We start from the raw sequence: 22,103 nt of genomic DNA, 5'->3' as shown, positions 1-22,103 counted from the left end.
CGATTAATTTTCTCTCATTTTTCGTCGGAATTTTTTTTCCAACCGAAAATTCTATTGAAAATTTTCAACGGAATTTTTACTGCAGTGTTTTCCAACGGAATTCCATTGGAAATTTTCAACAAATTTCTAATGGGATAACCATCAGAAAGTAAATTTTTCCAACGAAATTTTTCGTTAAAAATTTCTAATGGTTTTTCAACGGAAAGTATTACCGACGAGGCTTCTACCGACAGAGTTTTCAACGGATTTTTTCTTTGAAAATACGTCGGAAATAGACATTTCCAACGAAAATCAGCCTATTTCCAATGGAAAATTCCATTGGAAATAGGCTATTTTTTTGTAGTGTGAAACCATTTTTGGTATTTTCCAATTCCATGTTCTAACAAAATTGTCATTCTTGCCTTTTCATTGTGACTTTAAAATAATAACATCCATTACAGGACCATAACTCTTGAACAAAGACAATAAAGCTTTCCTGGACACTCTTTAACTAATTTTATTGACGAAAACCATGAAAAATATTGCACTTTAATCTGATTGAAATATCATCTCCAAGTGGTGCAATCTTGGTATATATATGATATTGGATTACACAATGAGAAGTAATCTTTTTCATCTTATAAACATCATCCGTCTATCTCAAAATTTAAACCAATTCTTCTTAAATGGAGCTCAAGTTCTAATCACTAGCTAGATATCTCTTGGACATTAGATGCTAAATTGTGATCAAAAGTTCAAATCAATTCTAAATTTTAATGGTAAAATACTCCTACACCCTTAAATTTTAATCAAAATTTTAAATGGGTCCATTAGTTTTTAAAATGGACATTTGACCCCAAAAGTGTAAAAATCCTTAACAGAGATTATGGAAGGACTAAATGCCCTTTTTTCTTTATTAATTTAAAAAATTATTATTAAGCCGATGCTCCCTTGGTGCTCCCCATTTTTTTATTTTTTTTAAAAGATGTAATTATAGTAATTTTTAAATTAATAAAAAATATATAATAATAATTTTTAAAATTAAAAATAGGTAAAATTATCATTTCAATATTATCATGTCATCAAACTAACAGAAACATTAAGAGTTGACTAACGGCTAGATTTATGTATCCAGAAAAAGATTTTTTTTAAGACGAAGTATCTATTTCGAAAACTAATGAATCCACTTAAAATTTCAATTAAAATTTAAAAGATTGGGCATTTTACTCAAATTTTAATGTTGTCTTATATCCAATACGTTGATACAGCTGTCCATTAAATACTATATAAATCGTTTTTGGTGGTAAATAAATCTTTGCTCATTTGCAGAATAAAAAGTATATGATATCTAATAAAAATTTGTAAAGAAGTACGGCTTCACGCTACTCCAGAATGCTCGTGTATGGAGGTTTCTATGTTTTTGGTTTCATCATTTGGACGTGGTATCCAAGGTGCAAATCATGCAAACTTTGGAATATTGTTCAAAATCAAAACTTTCCTACCGCTAAAAGTCTAACTAGAAAGAGATTGCTACATGGCTGTAGCTTTCCGCAAATCCAAATCATGGTGTGCTTGGAACCCCCAGAAACAAACTACTTCTGTCAATGACAACTACGCCAAACTTCTCCAAATGCCATAGAGAAAGCCATCGTTTCTGTTATTCCTGAGCTCTCGATCATTTCAAAGGTACCAACCTTCAAATTCACAGACCCAAAAAGCCCATTCCCTTAACCAATCCTAGATTAGTAGATATTCTTGAGAACATACGTATCCTTGATTTGTTCTCTTTTACAACATCAATTGCATGTGCAAAAACGACAATTCATTGTCTTTTCGACACCATTTCCTTGTTACTTTCACCAATACCCTACTATAAAACCCACTGTTATTCCAAGTCCTGTTTCAAACTTTCAATACAAATTTTATCTCTGAAGCAAAACAAGGAAATAAAGTTAGACAGAAATGGCCTCCCTCCACTTTCCTGCCGGGTTTTCTTTCACATGTTCCTACAGTCGAGAGCAAAAGCTACGCATCAAAGTCGGTGCATTTTCTAGAATAAGTACTGCCAAGGTTAGTGGAAAGATCCCAAGGACTGCTATTTGCAAATACAGAAGGATGGTTTCAGCTGAATCATTGGCAGAACTTGGCTCTATCACCAAGACACGAACACGACAAAATATCCCAACCAAGAAGCAGTTGATTGATTCATTTCGCCGGGGAATAATCGTCCAAGGAGGTGTTGGATACAGACAGACTGTTGTTATAAGGTCATGTGAAATTGGTGCTGATAAAACTGCTACATTGGAGAGCCTCCTTAATCTACTTCAGGTCGGAACACCATCTTTTTTACAGATACCTGTTTTTGCTTCTCAAATGTAGAAATGCTTAAATTTTCCTTGTTTTGTGATGAGCATGTAGGAAACAGCGCTGAATCATGTGTGGATTTCAGGACTTCTCGGCGATGGATTTGGTGCCACACATGGGATGATTAGGAATAATCTCATTTGGGTGGTAACTAGGATGCAACTTCAAGTTGATCAGTACCCAACCTGGTGAGTCCTCTCTTGCATCAGTACCCAAACCAGTATTTGGGGAATCACCTCGCACCTTTGACGCATTAAAAACAACTGCTCAACTGGGTTTTTCTGAAGGGGTGAAGTGGTGGAGGTTGACACATGGGTCGGGGCATCAGGGAAAAATGGAATGCGAAGAGACTGGCTTATCCGAAGTCATGTCACTGGACTAGTATATGTCCGTGCAACGAGGTAGACATCAAGCAATCAGTCATCCATATATTATCTAAAGACTTTTTAAGGGTTTTAATTTGTCCTGGGTTGCAAATGTGACAGCACCTGGGTGATGATGAACCAAAAAACAAGACGTCTCTCCAAAATGCCAGAAGAAGTTAGAGCTGAGATCTCACCTTGGTTTATCGAGAAGAATGCAATCCAAGAAAATACTCCTGAAACTATCAAAAAACTAGACAACACCGTAAAGTACATAAACAGCAAACTGAAGGTAGATGCTTTCCTCTCATTTTCCCATTGCAGGGTAGAACCCGGTTGATCATTGCTTCCTGATTCATCTGCAAGTAATTCTAGCATTTTTTCTGGTTGTGCATTATGCATCCATGTTAATATGAGCAAGATGGCACTTTGTAAATTAGACTCAGGCATATACTTTTCAGACATGATTATAATGCAACTATTCATGTACACATTGAGATGCCCAAGCAAATAATTTGTACTCTTTTAATTAGCTGAAATACTTTCATTAGTAGCTGTACATGCAGACAATATTAACTTTTGCAAATCATAATCCTGGTGGAAATTCGGGCCTTAAAAATAGCAAAGCATCTGCTTACAATGACTTTGATTTTGTAGCCCAAGCGGACTGACCTGGACATGAACAATCACGTCAATAATGTTAAGTACGTGAACTGGATGCTTGAGGTGAACCACATACATCCCACAAACTAGGCTTAAGTTCCAACCTCAATAAAAGAAACAAAACAAGAAATTTCAAATTTAAAATTTACTCCCACTGCTCTACAGGCCATCCCCGAAATTTTTCTCGAGGGCTACCAATTGTTCAGTATGACACTGGAGTATAGAAGAGAATGTGGAAGCTCAGATACAGTTCAATCTCTGTGTCAACCTGATGAAGATGGAGCATTTCAGGATGAAGTTCAAGACGATAATGGTAAAACTCACAAGGAGCAATCACAGGTATCAGAGTTGGAAGGAGATGCATCCTCTAGCGGATCCCCGTTAAGCTTTACACATCTCCTCCAAATGACAGGTGACTCCAAAACTGATGAGATTGTGAGAGGAAGAACCACATGGAAAAGAAAGCCTTGGCTATTCCACTGAGATACCTGCCAGCAGCCATTACTTTTTATGTCAATCATCTGACTCATGAAGCGTATTTATGAAGGCGGTCTTAATGAAAATGGATCTTATGTGTTTCAGTTACAGCAGAATCAAGGATATACACAAGCCACAATTGGGAGATTTTTCTCGTTTTCCAATTGCAAGAGTATACCAAGCTTGCAAGACAGTCTCAAGTAAGTACTAATGGAGATTTGCACAAACAAAATACTTACAAGATAGCATGTACAAGGTACCCATGTTGCTGTATATCTAAATAATTTAGAAGCATTATCATCTTTAAATTAGTGCAAACTACAAAACATATTAAGCAAGTTCACGAAAACCAAAAATATGTCCCCAGTGCGGTGATGCCAACTTAAGGATGTGTACATAACATCAGCAATTAATAAGAAGTTACTGAGAGCAGACAACTTGTACCATCAAGCTCAATCAATCATGTTCATATTTATAAATTGTTATTCCAAGATCCCCTGCTCAGCTGGACCTGTGTATCTTAAAGTAGAAAGAGGAAATATCTGCATAAGATTAATAACTCAAAGTCTAAAGAAATGTATATTCTTAACCAATTTTAGTATAGGGGAATACAATTTATAAATTGGATCAGCAAGACATGTTACCCAGTGGATATTGGGCACAAGTTCATTACAAGCTGTGATCTAAAGCCTTTTCACCAAGCTTTACAAAAAATGTGGTGGAAATTAATACATAAAATAACCATACAAATGCATTCTGCTTTACATGTACATCTAGTTTGCAAACTCTTAGCTTCTAAAGAAACTGCTGTTTATAGTTTATGACTACAGCAGTAGCAATAAGATATGAAGTAATAGCTCTCACCTAAATTTGGGTCATTGCGAGCCAACAGAGGTAACACCCTTGTGAAAATTTCCACTCTCTTGGCCTAAATTTGAGATAGGTGGTTCGAATCAGCAATTTCTGCCTCTAAGGGATCTTTCACCCCATCTTCTGCCACTAAAGGGTATTACCTTTCACCCTTTTGAAAAACAAGGGTTCAAAAAGGTCAGCGAGTCATAGGTTCAATTAATTTGCAATCTGCCTATATATAGAAAGATTGAACTTTGGCATCCTGGTGTTTAAGGACTGTCACTGTCAACCAGGGGTTCTCATCTTTCTGTTTCAGAGATAACAATAATACATTTTCACTAAAACACTTTATAATAAAGTTAACTCCACTTAGTAGCATGGACTGAAGTTCTCTTTTTGCTCTTTTTCAAAAGCACTGATGCATGTTCAACATCTCTGGAAGAAAAATGGTCTTCACCCCTCAACCACAGCAGAGCCTCAGCAGCTGCATCCTTTTCTGCAAGTTTCTTATTGCTGCAAGGCTGCCCCATAAAATCCAGCCCATTAAAGATAACAGTAGAGCGAAACTGGTTATTTTTTAGCTGTTTTGTCTTGTAGATGGGAGCTCCATGTCCAGCCCTGGCAAGCACTGTTTGCAGCTGACTCTTGGAATTATCACCCCCACCTATACCTGGTATTTTCTCTTTAACCGTCTTCTTTGAGGATACTGGCAACTGACGGCCAAAAACAAATCTGCCTTCACATTGGTCTTCTGAGACCAGCAACCTTACTGCAGAGAGCAGCTCACTGCTTGACGGCATATCTAACGTAGGGTTCAAAAGCTGCCAACAAGCACCCACATAAAGTAAGTTATGAATGCATAAAGATGCTAATATTTTGCAGCGAATCAAGAGACTGGCATACACCAAGGGAGAAACTGGAATTTATAAAGTTGGAAATTTCATAGCACATGACAATGAAACCAAAAATCATAGCAACTCTGGAGATCTGATCTAACATTGCACCTATGAAGAAATAGTTAATACTTACTTTCTTCTGAATAAGTTCCTCAAGCTCTCTCTTCAAGCTTAAATATGTATCAGCTAAAGCAGGTTTCATGAAAAACTCCAAATATCCTCCCAACATTTTTAGATGTCCATCCTATCAACACCCAGTAAAAGTTTTAACATAAATTCAATGGAAAAATAAAACTGAATTAAAAGAAGCAGAGCATCCTTAATTAAAAAGGAATGGTATAACTACAAATGATAAGAATTGAATTGAGTAACTTACTAGTCCACCTCTAGAAATGTTCCCTCCAAATAAAAGCAGCACAGAATCGGAAACACCAGTTGAATCACGGAGAAATACTGAATTCACTTTTACCTTTTCATTGAAAACTAGCCATGGGTATGGAATTTTGGGTACCCCAGCATTTACAGAATTCTAATTTATGCAGACAATAAAATTGAAAATCAATAAATAAGACAGTGGAAACTTAGCACCTGGATGAACTGGTATTTCCAGCTCAAACAGGGTTACCTGAAACAATTAATTATAACAAAACCAAAGAAATAGAATGAAAATTACCGAGTACAGAAGAACCTGTCCATCCTCCATTGTTTTCAGTGAAATTGACTTCTCTTTGTTCTGTGGAACGCAATTGCATAAGTGCATATTTCATAGAAGATATTCATAGTCTTAAAAGAGGGATAAATCTATAAGACATTGACCAGAAAAATAATTCTTTGATAAACGAAAATACTCCTTTAATCATCATTACCCATTAGAAAATCGAGTAGAACAACAAATAACTGCAAACAAGGACAGAGAAGCACAAATAAATGCAAATGACATGCCAACCAAAAAAAAACACAACCAAAGATATGAGCATACATAAACATTAACATCAAATTCAAATCTAGAGAGCAAATCTGATTAACAGCCTATTCGGCCTGGTTTTTTTTAATTTAAAAGTTATTATGAAGCTTTTATAAAAAAACAATAGCTTTTAAAATTAAACTAAATATGTTTGGTAAATTTACTTTTATAAGCTCTTTTTTATAAATAAGTTGTTTGACAAAACAATTTATATAAGTTCTAATTTTAGTTAAAATTACCATAAAGGGTATTTAATAATTAACTTTCTATTAATTACAAATTCCTTTGTTTACAATGAAAAAAGGTTAACTTTATTTTTTTTTTTTTATTTAGAACAAATTTTTAGAAATATAAAAAGCATTTTTATATAAAATAAAATTTATAATTAATAATAAATCATATAAAAATTGAAACGGATAATGTTGGGATTATTTTTAATAGATGAGGATATTTTTGAAACAAAAAAAAAATTCTCCTAAAAAGGAGGCATGTTTTTAAAAAAAGAGAAGAGAAAGCTCTTCTTCGAAGCTTTTCTTGAAGCTCTTTTTCTAAAAATTTTATTCTTTTAAAAAAACTGCCTTTTTTATAAAGAGCTTCTCAAAATCCCTGTTTGGCTTGACTTTTGCTTTTAAGAGGTAAATAAACTGAAAAAAGAACCAAGCCAAACAGGCACTAAGAAATAAAAGAAATTATTTTTTGATGATAAGCAAAAGAATATGATAAACTGAAAATAAATATTTTAAGAGAAATGCCACACAACTGACCACAACAGAGCATATCCCAGGAAACAATCCAGCACAAATGACTGCCCGTATGAGATGCTCATCGTAGCTCCATTTATTGCAGTTTTCTATATTTTGATCAACTAGACCAGTATCCTTGAGCAAATAAAAGAACTGCTTTCGTAAAGAGTCAATGGCCTTGAGAGTTTGTGCAGAAAGAAAATTCTTCCAACAATACTCATAACCAGACTGCTCTCTTTCAGCTTCTTTCCAGCCCTCATAGGCTCGGACAAGTGCAATATGATCACTGTACTCCTGGCCTGAGAACTGCGCTTTTGCCGATTCAGCAAGCTGCAACAGTGAGCAAGAAAATGCTAAGGTCACTCTCCACCTTTCTGTATTTCTGAAATTGATACTTTATTTAATTCCACATATAACCTTATTCTGATTTCATCACTCTCACATCCATAACCAGCTATAAATCCTCCTGAGTCCTATAGTAAAAGTCTATTTATGCATTATCAAAGCCAAAAAAAAAAAAAAAGAACAAAGAGCAAGGGTCTTCATGCATTATCAACACTGATAAAATTAAAAGAAAAAACTTTAAGTAAATAATTTATTTCAGCCATGCATTCTGGTAAAAAAACACATTCATCCTAGAATGCAAATATAGAGAATAGAGATGTTAACCAAGCGGAAAGGGTGCAGTGGATCTCACATCCAATAATGATTTCATATAGCTAGCTGTAAAATATGCCTAAAAGGGTACAAATATGAAATGGAGGAATTCAATAAATTCATCTTTTTTAATTTTTGAACAAACAAAATTCTTCTGTATCCGGACAGAATGATTTAATAGTAAAAAGTACAACAGAAATTGATGAAAGAATTCAATATAAGAAAGGATACACTTTTTCTAAAATAAAAATCATCAATACAGGATATATACAGCCTAAGGTGCTGTTTGATAACCTGAAAAATTATGTACTGAATTGATAGTTCTGAAAAAATTGAAGTACTGAACTTTCACTATAAAAATTGTTTGGTATTCCACTGAAAATTAAATACTAAATAGATGTTTTTTTTTTTAAATATTTTACATTAGTAAAAATTAAGGAACATAAATAGTTAAAAAGAAAAGAGTAAAAGGTTAATATAATTAAAGGCAAATTTTTCTTTTAATAAAATTGAATGAATACATTAAGTATTTTAACCACTTAAGATTTTCAACACTTCTTCATGGAAAATATTCCACTGAAAAAATGAGCTATCAAACCTATTGAAAAAATTAAATCATTGTAATTTTTAATTTTCAATGGTTTGAAATTTGTCAATAGTGTATCAAACACACTCTAAGTTTATATTGTAAACTTGTAAGATAACATCTGAATTAGCAATGCTTATACTTAAGCAGTTCTGGCTAATACAATTATAATTTCCTTTCTAAATTATGATTTGAACCTATGATCTACCTTGACCTTACTCCATCATGGGACCACTAAAGTAGTTAAGTTTATGTCCAACAGCTAGTCAATGGGGAAGAAAATTACAGTCCAGAAAGTGTTCAAATTTTAAGATATAACAACTAAAGAGGTCAACATAGAAGAATGAAACAAAGAGAGAAAAACAAATACATTCACTGGTACAGAAATATAAAACATGTCACCTTGAAATTTAAGAAAGTAAAATGCTGGAAAAAGATTCAATTTAAAATACAAGCAAAAACAAAAATAAATTGATGCTAGAAACAAGGCAACAAACTTACATCCTTCTTGTCAAATGGCATCAGAAATGGATCCCTGACACTGAGCCCAGCAACAACAGTCATTATTGGATCTAAACAGTTAAAAATAGCCCCCAATATCAGCATTTTCCCAAGTTTAGGCTCAACCGGAAGCATTGACAAGTTACGTCCTGCAAGGTCAAAATCCATGATCCACGGTTGCTCCTTTGTCAAGGACATTTATATACTTATTTCAGAAGATATGGTCATTTAAAAAAACCTAATTCTCGTACCTAGCACCGTTAAGTTCTCATTCTCATCTAAAGCTCCAATAATCTTCAGATATTCAACAGCATTTTGCACCTACAAAACAAACAAAATGCATTAACCAATATGTATTGCATATATATAATACCAACAGTAGAAATAGAAGCAAACTCAAAACTGCAAAATTACCGACAGAAGTTCTGGAGGCTGCAATGCCCTAGAAAGAAACTCTGTGATACTTCCAAGTTCTAGACTTTTTATTTGCAAACATAGAGACTGTAGTGGTGTCCTTAAAAGCTCTGGCAGTTGATAATCAGCAAAAGTATCATACACGCATTTGGGATAGAGATGGTAACACTCGCCTGGCTGAACACGGCCAGCTCTTCCCCTTCTCTAAAGAACAAAAACCGAAACTAATATGACCAGTCTAGATAATGAAGCCAAATTTCAAGCTAAAAGAAACTAATCACTACAAATAAGTTTAATAAAGTAGCAGAAAAGTTCTCATGCAAAGTATAGTTTATTGGTCTACACATCATGTTGCAAGTTCTAGGCAGAAATAAAATACTGAGATTTGTAAAGAAGGTTAGAAATTCCCCAGACTGCATGTAAAATTGATAAAAATTGTTTCCAAGGAAATGACCATAATTCAATTTTCATAATAACTATGTCGTGTTTACCCTAAATCACTTTTGTCACAAAAGCAACATAGTAAATGCTAGTCCAACCATGTTCTCAAACATAGTTTTCACTGGTGCTAAAAACATAGAACCGCTAAAAATAAAAGAAAATGACATGTTTTCTTCAAGCACATGGTGAGTGCAATTTGGAAAAAAATTTTGGTTTTTTATCTTTTTGGTTTTCTAACAGCAATACAATCTTAAGAAATCTCAGTTGAGTGCAGCAAGTTGTATCCACTTCAAAGTGCAAAAAATTTGAAACTAGTTCAGAGATGAACACGCCCACAGAATTTATGCAGGATGAAAATAGACTAGCAATAATTTCAAATTACAATTATCAGTGTCAAGCATGCTTAAGGACATGCAGTCTTAGCTTGGCAGGTAAAATTCGAAGTTTCAGATATTTTTATGGCACACTAATAAAGGAAGCTAGGTTTGGCATCTCAAAATCCTTATTCAAGCAAAAGCAGCTTGATCCAAACCTAATCTGCTAATAGCATGAGCTACTAACTCTATTATTAGCAAATTAAACTCCCACACAACTGGGAGCACACACACTTGGAGAATAGAATTTATTCCAAATAATCATATGGTAATCCAACTTCATATGTAAATCCAAGATTAAAATCTGGTAATAAAATAGCTATTAGAAGTCTTACTTGCCGGGCAGCAGCCTTTGAGATCCAGGATGGAAGCAAACAAGGAGTATTATTCAGTGCATCATAGGATGTTTCTTTTGCCTTTCCACAATCAACCACAAAAACCACATCATTGATGGTGATGCTAGTCTCAGCCATATTAGTAGCTAGAACTATTTTTCTCACTCCATCTTTGGGCTTTTCAAATATTAACCTCTGTAGGCAACATGAAAGAAAAACTTGTAAATGGAGAAGGAAAGGAGGGTGAACAAACAAAAGAGCAGTTAATGAATATCATCTTCCTCTCTCCAACCAAATGAGCAAGACATAATAACTAGATATAACTTCAATGAAACCATGGCTGTCCCTCTAAAGGAAAATATAACAAAAACATAAGAATATTTCAAAATAAAAATTAATAAAGAACAAAACTTGACTCCTTCCTCGTGAAAAAGTAGATTGCAAATATAAAGAAGGAAAGGAGGGTGACAAAATCGAAGAGCAGATAGTGAATATCACCATTCTCTCTCCAACCAAATGAGGAAGACATGATAAATAGATATAACTTTAATGAAACCATGGTCGTCCATTTTAGAAAGGAAATTACAATAAAAACATAAATATTTCAAAAAAAAAAAACTAATAAAGAACAACACTTCACTTCTTCTACATGAAAAACTAGATATGTAAATATTGAGTCTTAATAGGAAGGAAATGGATAAAATTGTCATAATGAAAGTATAAGACACAGTTCCGTTTGGCAATAAATGACCAAAACCAATTAAACCCTTCATAACGGATTCATGCAAATGAAAGGATATTTAACCTCTATATAAAAGATGAGCCTCCCATCCCATCATTTTCTGGTGGTCTACATATAAGGCATTTCGAGCACAACAATAATCAGATTTTTTATGCTCATCAAACCAAAGAGGCTTGAGCCCCATTTGCATTTTCCACATTTGCGTCAATTCAGGCTTGAGATGAACTTCATTATTGATCGCTTCCTCTCTGAGAATGACTACCATACACATTCTTTGCACCAGAAAGTACATACAAATCAAGAAAACTAGATGCATGCAGTATAAGGCATATGCATTACAGAATCTTCATCTCACATCCTTAGCTTTGGATAACATCAGCCACCAGATTGTGACCCATGTTTTCCTTTAGCCTTTCAACAAAACGTCATATAACTTCCAAACTGTAATTTAAACATCATTTGAATTATTTAAAAAAAATCTATTTGAATAAAAGTATCAGCATTTTTTAGAAAAAGACACGAATGAGTCCAATCTATTGGAAACATCCTTAAATCTTCCCCATAGTACATACATGAACAATAATACTAATCATAAGCATAAGATATGCAAGAAAGGTAAATAGTGCATTCACCTGCTCAGAGCTAGGCATGGAACCATGACATGCAAGCAACAACACCTTGCCAGGGTCCCCTAGGAGAGGATGAACCTGGAGCTGATCTTTTAGAGAGTTTATGTCATCCCAACCAGTCATGAAAACCAAAACAGCACCAGGCCTCTCTTTCTTTATGATGTGGCAAAGAACATGCTCAATTAGATTGAAACCAATTGAGTCAGGATTCCAACAAGATAAAGACTCCCGAGTCCGCAAACTATACCCCCTAAAGTCGGCCCTTTCAAGTGCATCCTGTCCACAAGTTCAAGGGCAAAGATGAATTTCCAAAAACAGGCACCCTACAGTCAAAGATAATATTCATAACCAAGACCATGCAACAAACACTAAATGATCTTGCAAAATTTTCAATACCTCAACTGCAGAAGTTAGCTGGCTCTTCCTCTTTCTGAGAGATTGGGCCTGTTTCTGCATTTTCCACATCTTTTCTTGACCATAATCATCAATTTGATTATATGGAGTCAACCTGTATCCAGTCACCTCTAGAATATTCTCCAGAAAATGTTCTCGGACAGGGTATGTAAAACCCTGAAAACAAAATAAACCACAAAAAGAAGAGTCAGATGTGGAAAGAGAAATGTGGTTAGCGAAGAATACCAAACATTCATCAGATCATGGTTTTGTTTCTTTTTTTTTAACTTCACTAAATAAACACAACAAAGCCAGCAAGAGGAAAACCAGCCACTCATACTGAAACAACAAAATAGAAAAGGGAGGCCCGAAATCCAACATCAACAAGCCATATCTCCTTAAATAGTTTAACTAGTAAGCAAATGAGAAGAAACAAGCTCTTAAGGCCAATTAGGCAAATAGGGAAGGAATGTGACTTAAATCCTAGAAACAGGGGCTCCACCTCATTATAAGAAAAGCCTCTCCCTATATCAAATTACTCACACAAGGTAGGAAATAGAAAATTTCCCCAAATCTAGTACATTAAGCTTCAAAAAGAGAGCAGCATACCAGTTCTCAATTATTTCTAAATTGACCCTAAGCATAACTCTCTCCACAACAAACAGATAAACCTGAATTACCTCAACCGCAAAGCCACCTCCCTATGAAACAACAGATGTCCATCTTGCTCCCCATATAAAACCAGTTTGGATAAAACTGACAGAATGTTTTCCAATAAAAAGAAATAAAAGAAAAAAGAGTAATAATAAAGAATCCGATAAAAGAGTTACATTGTTTATTGATTAATTAAAGGAAAAAATGATCTGTCATTTAACATCCCTGAGCACAAAGTGCTCTTTGGAGTTGTGTTTGCAACCCAAACACTGCAATTGTGCCACATTTGCATCTGGTCCCAATCCAAGAGCAATCGGAGACAAACGCCCATCACAGGATATTGAGTTTTGGGCCAAAATTCAGTAGCAAATAAAGGGTAAAACCTCATTACTGCCTCAAACACAACAAATTTTGGCTAGATGAGCCTTATATCACTATTATTTAAATTTAATTCCTATTATATCCTTATTCTTTCTATCATAACATAATTGCAACATGATTCACAAAAAATATTAAAAAAATTTGGGTCTAGACAACCCTTATATCACCATTACTTTTATTTCATTTCTATTATATCCTTATTCTTTTTATTACAATATTGTGGAGGAACAAAGATTAGTTATTAAATCTTTGTCACTGCAAAAAAAAATTATATTTGATCCCTATTATATCCTTATTCTTGCTATCATAACATAACTACAACATGATTTACAAAAAGTATTAAAAGAAATTTAGGTCTAGATGACCCTTATATCACTATTACTTTTATTTAATTCCTATTATATCTGTATTCTTTCTATTACAATATTCTGGACCTACAAAATTAGTTATTAAATCTTTATCACTCACAAAACTTCCACCACAACTCCACTGTAGTATTTACCGAACACTTTCCACCACTACGATCTCACCACCACCAATCTCGCATCCTAATGCTTAGTTACAATATGCAAATCAGCATAGCAGAACTTACAGGAATATGGATTGTCGGGGCACCACCAAAGTAAGAAGAAAAGAGCTCTGCATTTAAGGTTGCACTCATCAAAATCAACCTCAACTCTGGCCTACGAGGAAGGAGATCTTTCAAGACAATAAGAAGAAAATCTGAAAGTATGCAACCAATGGTTAGTCTCACTTAAAAATAACACTATAGCAGTATAAAACCAGGAACTAGATGCCAAACTTACCTTCATTCATTCCACGCTCATGAATCTCATCAACAATAACATGACTTACACCTCTCAAATCTCTGTCAACAAGTAGTCGCCTCAGTAAAATGCCAGTGGTACAAAAGAGAAGGCGGGTGTCTCTCCCTTTCATTCCCTCAAGGCGTACCTTATAACCAACCTTGCAAGAGATAATATAACAAATTAATGTCAATCTGCAAGAATACTCAAATAAATTGACATGAAAGTCTTTAAAAATACGATTAATGACATAATTGCAGAAACTAACAGATTCTCCCAATTTCTCCCCTCTTTCTGCAGCAACTCTTTCAGAAACAGCCATAGCAGATATCCTTCTAGGCTGAGTACATATGATACTACAGGAAGCTCCACGAGCAGCTTCTATCTCAGATTCTAATATGTACTGAGGAAGTTGTGTGGTTTTACCACAACCAGTTTCACCAGAGACAACAACCACCTATAAAATTAGAATGCATAGAATCACTAACTTTTCATCATGTACAAAAGAACGCACAACTAGCAATAGAATATTGAGCAGTAAAAACTTTGTTAAACAATATGGGTGGCCATGATAGAATGAATGTTTTTCAAAGAAAGCCCCTTGCCTTCTTCACTTTAGGGTTATTCCTAAATCCTAAGGTACATCTGACCAATTTTTACATCTATATTTTGGAAGAAAAGGTTAAGCAAAATGGTGGTACAAAATTAAAAAGAAAGTAGATGATCACTCACATGTGGCATTCAATTATGTAAAAGTTTCTTATAAATTCTTTCCCTTTGATGAAGGAACAATAAATGCCTGATAGGTCAAAATGTCAGTTCAGAGCTTCAGACACATTGTTATTTTTTATTAGATGTCAAGGTTAGTAGGTTACAACATGTAACAATCACCATTATAATGAATCAGTACCTACAAAGCCTTTCTGTCAGAGTATATGTTAAAAATAAAATGGTAACAGTAGGAAACAAAAGGTGAATTATGATAACATCAAAATTTCACCTGATTCTGTGAGATGACACTTAGCAAAGCATCCCTCTCTTTATATGCTGGCAGGCTTCTTCGAAATTCAAACATCTTTAGTCCTTCAGGAGACTCCTATAGAAGTTAGATATTGGCAGACAATTCAATTAGTAAAAGAATGGGAAATGCATGCCCATAAAATACATAAGAGAAACACAAACTTTAGCAGAAAGAGAAAGAGGCAAGCCCTGTTAGTCCTTTTTCCAAGAAAGAGGTAAGCCACACCAAGATTCAATATGCACTTATAGTTGGCTCCAAATTGCAAAGGACAAAACTAGAAGCCTACCATAAGAGCAAATAGAACCATTTACTAAGGAAAATGCACACAGAGGTATATTCTCTGCACATTCCAAAGTTACTAGGAACTAAATGTTTGCAATCCACAATAAAGCCAAAGAAGCAGGCAAGAGAAGCATCAAAAATAATAGTATGACCACAAGTACACAATGACACCCACCACAAACAGAATGTGACACATACTAATGCAGGAAATATATCTTATACAAATAAATATCTTAATAACAAAATAAAGGGACCTACATACCATGTAGGACCTAGGATTAGCATGTATCACAAACACAAAAACAAACCTGCCATTCTTGTTGCCTGTTACGTAGCTGCAAACTTCTCCGCAGAAGAATTCTCTCCATGACAACACTAATCTTTGTAAAGGGCTCTTCCTGCTCAATAGGTACTTCATCCGCAGCAATTCTTCCGCCACAGCTTGATCTTGACAAAGGTTTATCTGAAAAGTTAGCACTGTTTATAGCCTTACGAGTAAGGTAAGCTTTAAGGTGAAGATCTACATCTCTTTGCAGGCCAAAAGGTAAGATCACCTGATAATAAAATAAAAACATTAACGAAGAGCATGATAGGTAATAAGATACAACATTAAATAATGTCAAGAAATATTCAGAGACTTAGATTAGTATTGAACAGAAATTGCCCATTTCATGCAAAGATTTAAAGAGCTCAAGTAGAACCAAGTCCATTCTTTGTTCACATGCACATGAAATTGACAAGGGAAACAAAATGAGCAAGCACTAAATAGAAGTACCTCTCTTTGTGGCCGCTTATCATCCAGATCAGATCTATAATTTGGCAGTGGAAGTTTACTAAAAACAACTACTTTTGCATATTGACAGCTGCCAAGACAAATTATATTTCAGAACTCAAAACAGGCAATAGAAAAATAGGGGAAAAATGAAATAAAAAGATACAACATGCATGCAATGAGAGAATTTAAAATACCTGTGCAAACCCATCCTGGTTGCTAGAGCTGAAAGTTGCTCAAAGTCACGCCTGTCCTTTCTCTCCCTTGACACCACCTCTTGCTCATCTTTGTTGCGAAGAAGCATAGTCAATTTCCATCTCCATTCATCAATATTATCAAGGGTAGAAGCAGCCTAACCAAAATGAACCGTTAACAGGTAGAAGAAAGAAACTTACAACTTAATCTTAAAATGCCACAGTGTGGGACTTAAATTCTTGATCACTGTCTGATATATTAATATATTGAATTTTGAAGCAATATAAATCTAGTGATCTGACAAAGAGAATACATAGCAGCCCAACCCGACTAATTCAGGGGGAATTTTTAAAAACATAAATTGATCAATATTTTGATTTTTTTTTTTTTGGCTATATCACATATGGTACTACTTACAAAATCATAATACAGGCAGAAAATGCTCGATAAGGCATGATATTAAACTAGCCATACAAACCCCAAAGCGCTTAGAAGTGGAACCATAATCTGTCTTTTCAATCATATGATTTTGGCTGATCTTTGACCTTATTCTTCCTTCAACTTGTGCTAATTCACTTTTCCGCACCACCAGATTCTTATACTATGTTGCACATAATGAAAACATTTAAATTGACTTCCATAACCCATCTTTATTGGGTATTGTGTTCCCCTTCTTCAAATGGATTCATTTGTTGTTCTATCTACTCTGTAATAAATCTATCTCCAAATTCTCATTCACATAACTTGTTTAAGAACAAGTTGTTTTCTGACCACTTAGTGCCACAATACAAACACAACTGCTCTTACAACTATTTCATAAGATTTCATGCATTCAGCGTGGTAGACACTCTATAGTCACAACCACTCACAAAAACTCTAAACTGAATTTCTCTGCTTCATTGGCATCCTCTTCAATGTCTTCTTCCTTGCAGATAATGGGTCAAATATAACAAAAACAATAACTCTAGATTATTCTCAACTCTGCCTCTAGATTTAATTATAGTTACACCCTATGTGTTCTATATTAATCCTAACCAATACAAAACCTTTCCACCAAACTATTCTCATGACTCTTATAACTTCCTAATCTTAGCTAGTTTGCCAATACCACATCATCTACAAATAATACACAGTTACAAATATGAAGTCGGATATGGGTGAGACAGATAGTTAGAGGGCAAAAGTTAAAGTGGAGCAATATCTAGAATGGGAAATTAAACTTTTAAAATGTAAATCACATTGATATTTTAATGACCAATTAGGTGATAACTGAGAAGAGTATTAAAACTAATACGAAATAAAAGATTAACCCATCAAAGACCCAGGACAGCAAGGTTCAAAGCTCACAAAATTTCCAATACCAGTCTCTTAAAACTACAATTTTCAGCTAATTATTAACATCTATCCACCATATTTAATTAAGGCATCAGACCTATTATTAAAACCTAACCAAAAATTGTAATATCTAATTCCAAAAAATAAATTGACAATTAAGGTGAAATTTCACATTGCAGACCAACAAATTCATGCTTGAAAATTAAAATTGACTAAAAAGGTTCGGTAATGTGCTTAGCTAAGTTGGCATTTTGAGACAATATTTCCCATTCGCAGCTAAGTTCAAGACAAACTCACTAGTCACATTGAGAAGCAACGAAAGCAGTTCCAAGTTAGTAAACCAACTATTCAAAACTAAAGTCCAATTCAAATTATCAAAATGGAACAAAAAGCATATTCATAAAACCAAAAATTGACTCAATAAGCAACTGAAAAGTCATCCTTTTTCAATTGCAAAAACCAACGCCCCGTGAAATGATGAAAAGGTATCAGAAACCCATCTCCCTCCACTAGCTTAATCACAGAAAAAAAAAACGAAAATTTACCAAAATTTAACAAAAGGTTATCTAAAAACCAACCATTTGAGACTGTGTAGAACCGAATTCATGGTCCGAGTCATCACTGGAAACATCCTGGTAAGCATAGCGACCGTAATTAGAGCTTTGCTGCTGCTGCAAAGAAGGCAAGGCAATGTTCCTCCAATCCAAGCCAGGAGTCCGGGAAGAAGCAGTAGCAGCCCGATACCCAGAGCACGTGACGAGGCCATGCCTCAAATGCAAACGCCTGAAAGAAGCAGGGGGTTTCCTGGACAGAAAGGAGAAGAAACAAGGCTTTAAAAGGGTTTTAGGGGTGTTGTTGAGTTGGAGGGAATTGGGTCTCAGAGACATGGCGGTTGTCCTGAGATAGCCCTGAAATATGGCTGCGTAACAGGGCATTTTGTGTTTTCACTCCTTTTTTCAGGGACTCATCGGTTTCAATATTTCCACAGGGATTTGGTTACATTTGAAGAGGTTGTAAGGGTTTTTGGTGAAGAGGGTTTTAGGGGGTTTTTGTTTCTCGAAAAGATGAATATGTGAGGCCTGGCTTGGAGTTGGGGGCTGTATTCTGCGGCTGCACCCGACTCCTGGTGTTGATTGTTAGCTAACAAACACCTTATATTTTTTTATATTTCTTGTACATTTTTTTTTTCAATTTTAGTATTTAAAAGCATTAATTAAATAAAATAAATTAGAGATTACTATAAAAAGCATTAATCAAAAAAATAAAATTAGTGATTTCTAATGATGAAATTATCCCAAGCAATTTGTTAGAGATTAAGAGAAAATAACATTTTTAAATTATTATTTTAAATACTTTTAATTATAAAATTAATAATATTTATCTGCAAATATATATATAATCCAATTATATGTATGACTTTTATTGAACAAAAATATCATATCTGTTTATTTTAATATTAAATTATTAACACTAATAAATTTGTCGAATTTGTAAATATGTAAAAATTTCAACCATATCAAATGACTTTCCTTATTATAAATATTAATAAAATTTACCCAATATTATTATTCTATATATTTACCTTTCAATTATAACAATAATTATTTTTATATTTTATATATAATTATTATTTAAAAATAAAAAAAATCACACATAATATATCACGAATCTCATATTAATAAGAGATAAGATAATTTTATATATATAAATATGAATTTTTTAATAATTATTAAGTATATTTTTGAATTAAGAATTGAGTTCATAATTTATAAATTTATTTAAATTTTATTTTTAAAATTTAAAATTTATAATATAAAGCTTAAATTTCACCCCGTAACATGTGGTAATAAATGTAATGATAATAAAAACATTTAAAATGATAATTTACAAATATAATTAATAAATTAGACCATTTTAATGAATCAAAAGCTTTATTAATATTAGTACTTATATATATTATATAGATTATAGATAAATTATTATCATAAATTAATAGACATGTGACAATATCTAAAGCTACTTCTAGTAAGGTTTAAAAATTTTGTAATTGATATATATAATAATTCTAAAATAATTAATTACTATTAAAGTTAATATTTTATTTTAATTAATTAAATTAAGTATTTATCTTTTATCATTTACTTAATTACTAATAATTTACCTTTAAAATGTAAAAAACAACGAGTAAAAATGACATTAAACGAAACCTTAACAAAATTTTGGGAAACTAAAACCCTAAACCAAGGCTTCGTTTGGATAACGCTTAGAAAGTCCTCGAAACACCCAGTAACTCTAAACCAATACTGCGACCAAGCAAACACCCCCTCCAAACCCAAAAATCAAATCCCCAAAAGCAAGCCCCCATTTTCCCACTCTCACTCAACTCTCTTCCGGAACCCTCTCTCGGCTTTTCCCTCTCTGTGTTTTCTCTAGGGTTTTCCCCTACACCTCCGATCCACTGAATCATTTCCTCCCTCGAAGAAACCAGAAATGGCAGCCATAACAGCAGCCCAGCCGCGCTCTTCCAAGACGGAGTCCTATGTGGACAACAAGCGTAAGGAAGACATCCGCCAAGCCAACATCAACGCGGCACGAGCCGTGGCCGACGCCGTCCGAACCAGCTTAGGACCCAAAGGTATGGACAAAATGATCTCAACGGCCAACGGCGAAGTCATTATAACCAACGACGGAGCCACCATCTTAAACAAAATGGAAGTCCTCCAACCCGCAGCTAAAATGCTCGTCGACCTCTCGAAATCCCAAGACGCCGCCGCCGGTGACGGCACCACCACCGTCGTCGTCATCGCCGGTGCTCTCCTTAAACAATGCCTCTCCCTTCTCTCCCACGGGATCCACCCCACTGTTATCTCCGATTCTCTCCACAAGGCTTCGATTAAAGCCGTCGATGTCCTCACCGCCATGGCCGTCCCTCTGGAGCTCTCTGACCGCGAATCCTTAAACAAATCTGCCAGCACTTCGTTGAACAGCAAGGTTGTTAGCCAGTACTCAACTCTTCTCGCGCCGCTAGCCGTTGATTCTGTTCTCTCCGTGGTTGATCCAGAAAAACCGGATTTGGTTGATTTAAGAGACATCAAGATTGTGAAAAAGCTTGGCGGGACCGTGGACGATACGGAGTTAGTGAAAGGGTTGGTTTTCGATAAGAAAGCGAGCCATGCTGCTGGAGGACCAACTAGAATGGAGAACGCAAAAATCGCGGTAATTCAGTTTCAGATTTCCCCACCCAAAACTGATATAGAACAGAGTATTGTAGTTTCGGATTATACTCAAATGGATAGGATATTGAAAGAGGAAAGGAATTATATTTTGGGTATGATTAAGAAGATTAAGGCAACGGGTTGTAATGTTTTGTTGATTCAAAAGAGTATTTTGAGGGATGCAGTTACGGATTTGTCATTGCATTATTTGGCCAAAGCAAAGATTATGGTTGTTAAGGATGTTGAGAGGGATGAGATTGAGTTTATTACCAAGACTTTGAATTGTTTGCCTATTTCCAATATTGAGCATTTTCGGGCCGAGAAGTTGGGGCATGCAGATCTTGTTGAGGAGGTTTCACTTGGGGATGGGAAGATTGTGAAGGTTACTGAGATTAAGAATATGGGAAGGACTACTACTGTTTTAGTTCGGGGTTCGAACCAGTTGGTTATTGATGAAGCTGAGAGGAGTTTACATGATGCCTTGTGTGTGGTTAGGTGTTTGGTGAATAAGAGGTTTTTGATTGCTGGTGGTGGTGCTCCGGAGATTGAGTTGTCAAGGCAGCTTGGTGCTTGGTCTAAGGTGTTGCACGGGATGGAGGGTTACTGTGTCAGGTCATTTGCTGAGGCACTTGAAGTTATTCCTTACACATTGGCTGAGAATGCGGGGTTGAACCCGATTGCTATTGTGACTGAGCTTAGGAATCGGCATGCTCAAGGGGAGATCAATGCTGGGATCAATGTGAGGAAGGGACAGATTACTAATATCTTGGAGGAGAATGTGGTGCAGCCACTGCTTGTAAGCACAAGCGCAATTACTCTTGCAACAGAGTGTGTGAGGATGATTTTGAAGATTGATGATATTGTTAATGTGAGGTAGTTTTGTGCACTGGAGATGAAGTGTGTCTTGCTAGTAATCTTTTACATTTGTGTGTTATCTGAATTAGTGGTTTTGTTTCTTTATGACTATGTTTAAGAATTTTGAATTGGCAATCTTCTGCCAAATATTTGCTTTCGACAATGATATTTTATGGTCGCTCTTTCTGCAAGTTTTGCTTGTCTTCATATGTTCC

General features: G+C 34.8%; 3 protein-coding genes across 4 annotated transcripts; 2 read left to right on the top strand and 1 right to left on the bottom strand.

The window, feature by feature from the left end:
- The first annotated feature begins 1,941 nt into the window (after positions 1–1,941).
- On the top strand, positions 1,942–3,854 carry LOC18604230 (palmitoyl-acyl carrier protein thioesterase, chloroplastic-like). Its single transcript, XM_018116997.2, has 6 exons — positions 1,942–2,307; positions 2,398–2,531; positions 2,631–2,744; positions 2,829–2,997; positions 3,363–3,431; positions 3,534–3,854. The coding sequence occupies exons 1-6, from the start codon at positions 1,942–1,944 to the stop codon at positions 3,849–3,851; spliced, it is 1,170 nt and encodes a 389-aa protein (XP_017972486.2). The 3' UTR covers positions 3,852–3,854.
- LOC18604229 (DEA(D/H)-box RNA helicase family protein) lies at positions 3,301–18,936 on the bottom strand. Of its 2 annotated transcripts, XR_001927209.2 has the most exons (20): positions 18,397–18,936; positions 16,486–16,640; positions 16,292–16,379; positions 15,825–16,070; positions 15,214–15,309; positions 14,482–14,670; positions 14,214–14,373; positions 14,000–14,130; positions 12,376–12,549; positions 11,983–12,255; positions 10,609–10,803; positions 9,459–9,662; positions 9,296–9,365; positions 9,045–9,193; positions 7,322–7,630; positions 6,267–6,326; positions 5,970–6,122; positions 5,727–5,837; positions 4,710–5,518; positions 3,301–3,856 (listed from the first exon to the last, which is right to left on the bottom strand). XR_001927209.2 is itself a non-coding variant. In XM_018118051.2 (19 exons), exons 1-19 carry the CDS (start codon positions 18,751–18,753, stop codon positions 5,057–5,059), a joined length of 3,582 nt encoding a protein of 1,193 aa, XP_017973540.2. In that variant the 5' UTR covers positions 18,754–18,936; the 3' UTR covers positions 4,414–5,056. The 2 variants fall into 2 exon arrangements, 1 of the variants encoding a protein (XP_017973540.2); XM_018118051.2 differs by lacking the exon at positions 3,301–3,856 and having other exon boundaries at positions 4,414–5,518.
- A 1,236-nt stretch (positions 18,937–20,172) lies between these two features.
- LOC18604228 (TCP-1/cpn60 chaperonin family protein) lies at positions 20,173–22,079 on the top strand. Its single transcript, XM_018118391.2, has one exon. It carries the CDS (start codon positions 20,309–20,311, stop codon positions 21,908–21,910), a length of 1,602 nt encoding a protein of 533 aa, XP_017973880.2. The 5' UTR covers positions 20,173–20,308; the 3' UTR covers positions 21,911–22,079.
- Positions 22,080–22,103: the final 24 nt, after the last annotated feature.

This window comes from Theobroma cacao, chromosome 3 (assembly GCF_053813885.1).
Source record: "Theobroma cacao isolate CCN51 chromosome 3, ASM5381388v1, whole genome shotgun sequence".
In the NCBI taxonomy this organism is placed as follows: domain Eukaryota; kingdom Viridiplantae; phylum Streptophyta; class Magnoliopsida; order Malvales; family Malvaceae; genus Theobroma; species Theobroma cacao.
The sequence above is the reverse complement of the archived record's forward strand: the minus strand, read 5'-3'. Positions and strand labels throughout refer to the sequence as shown.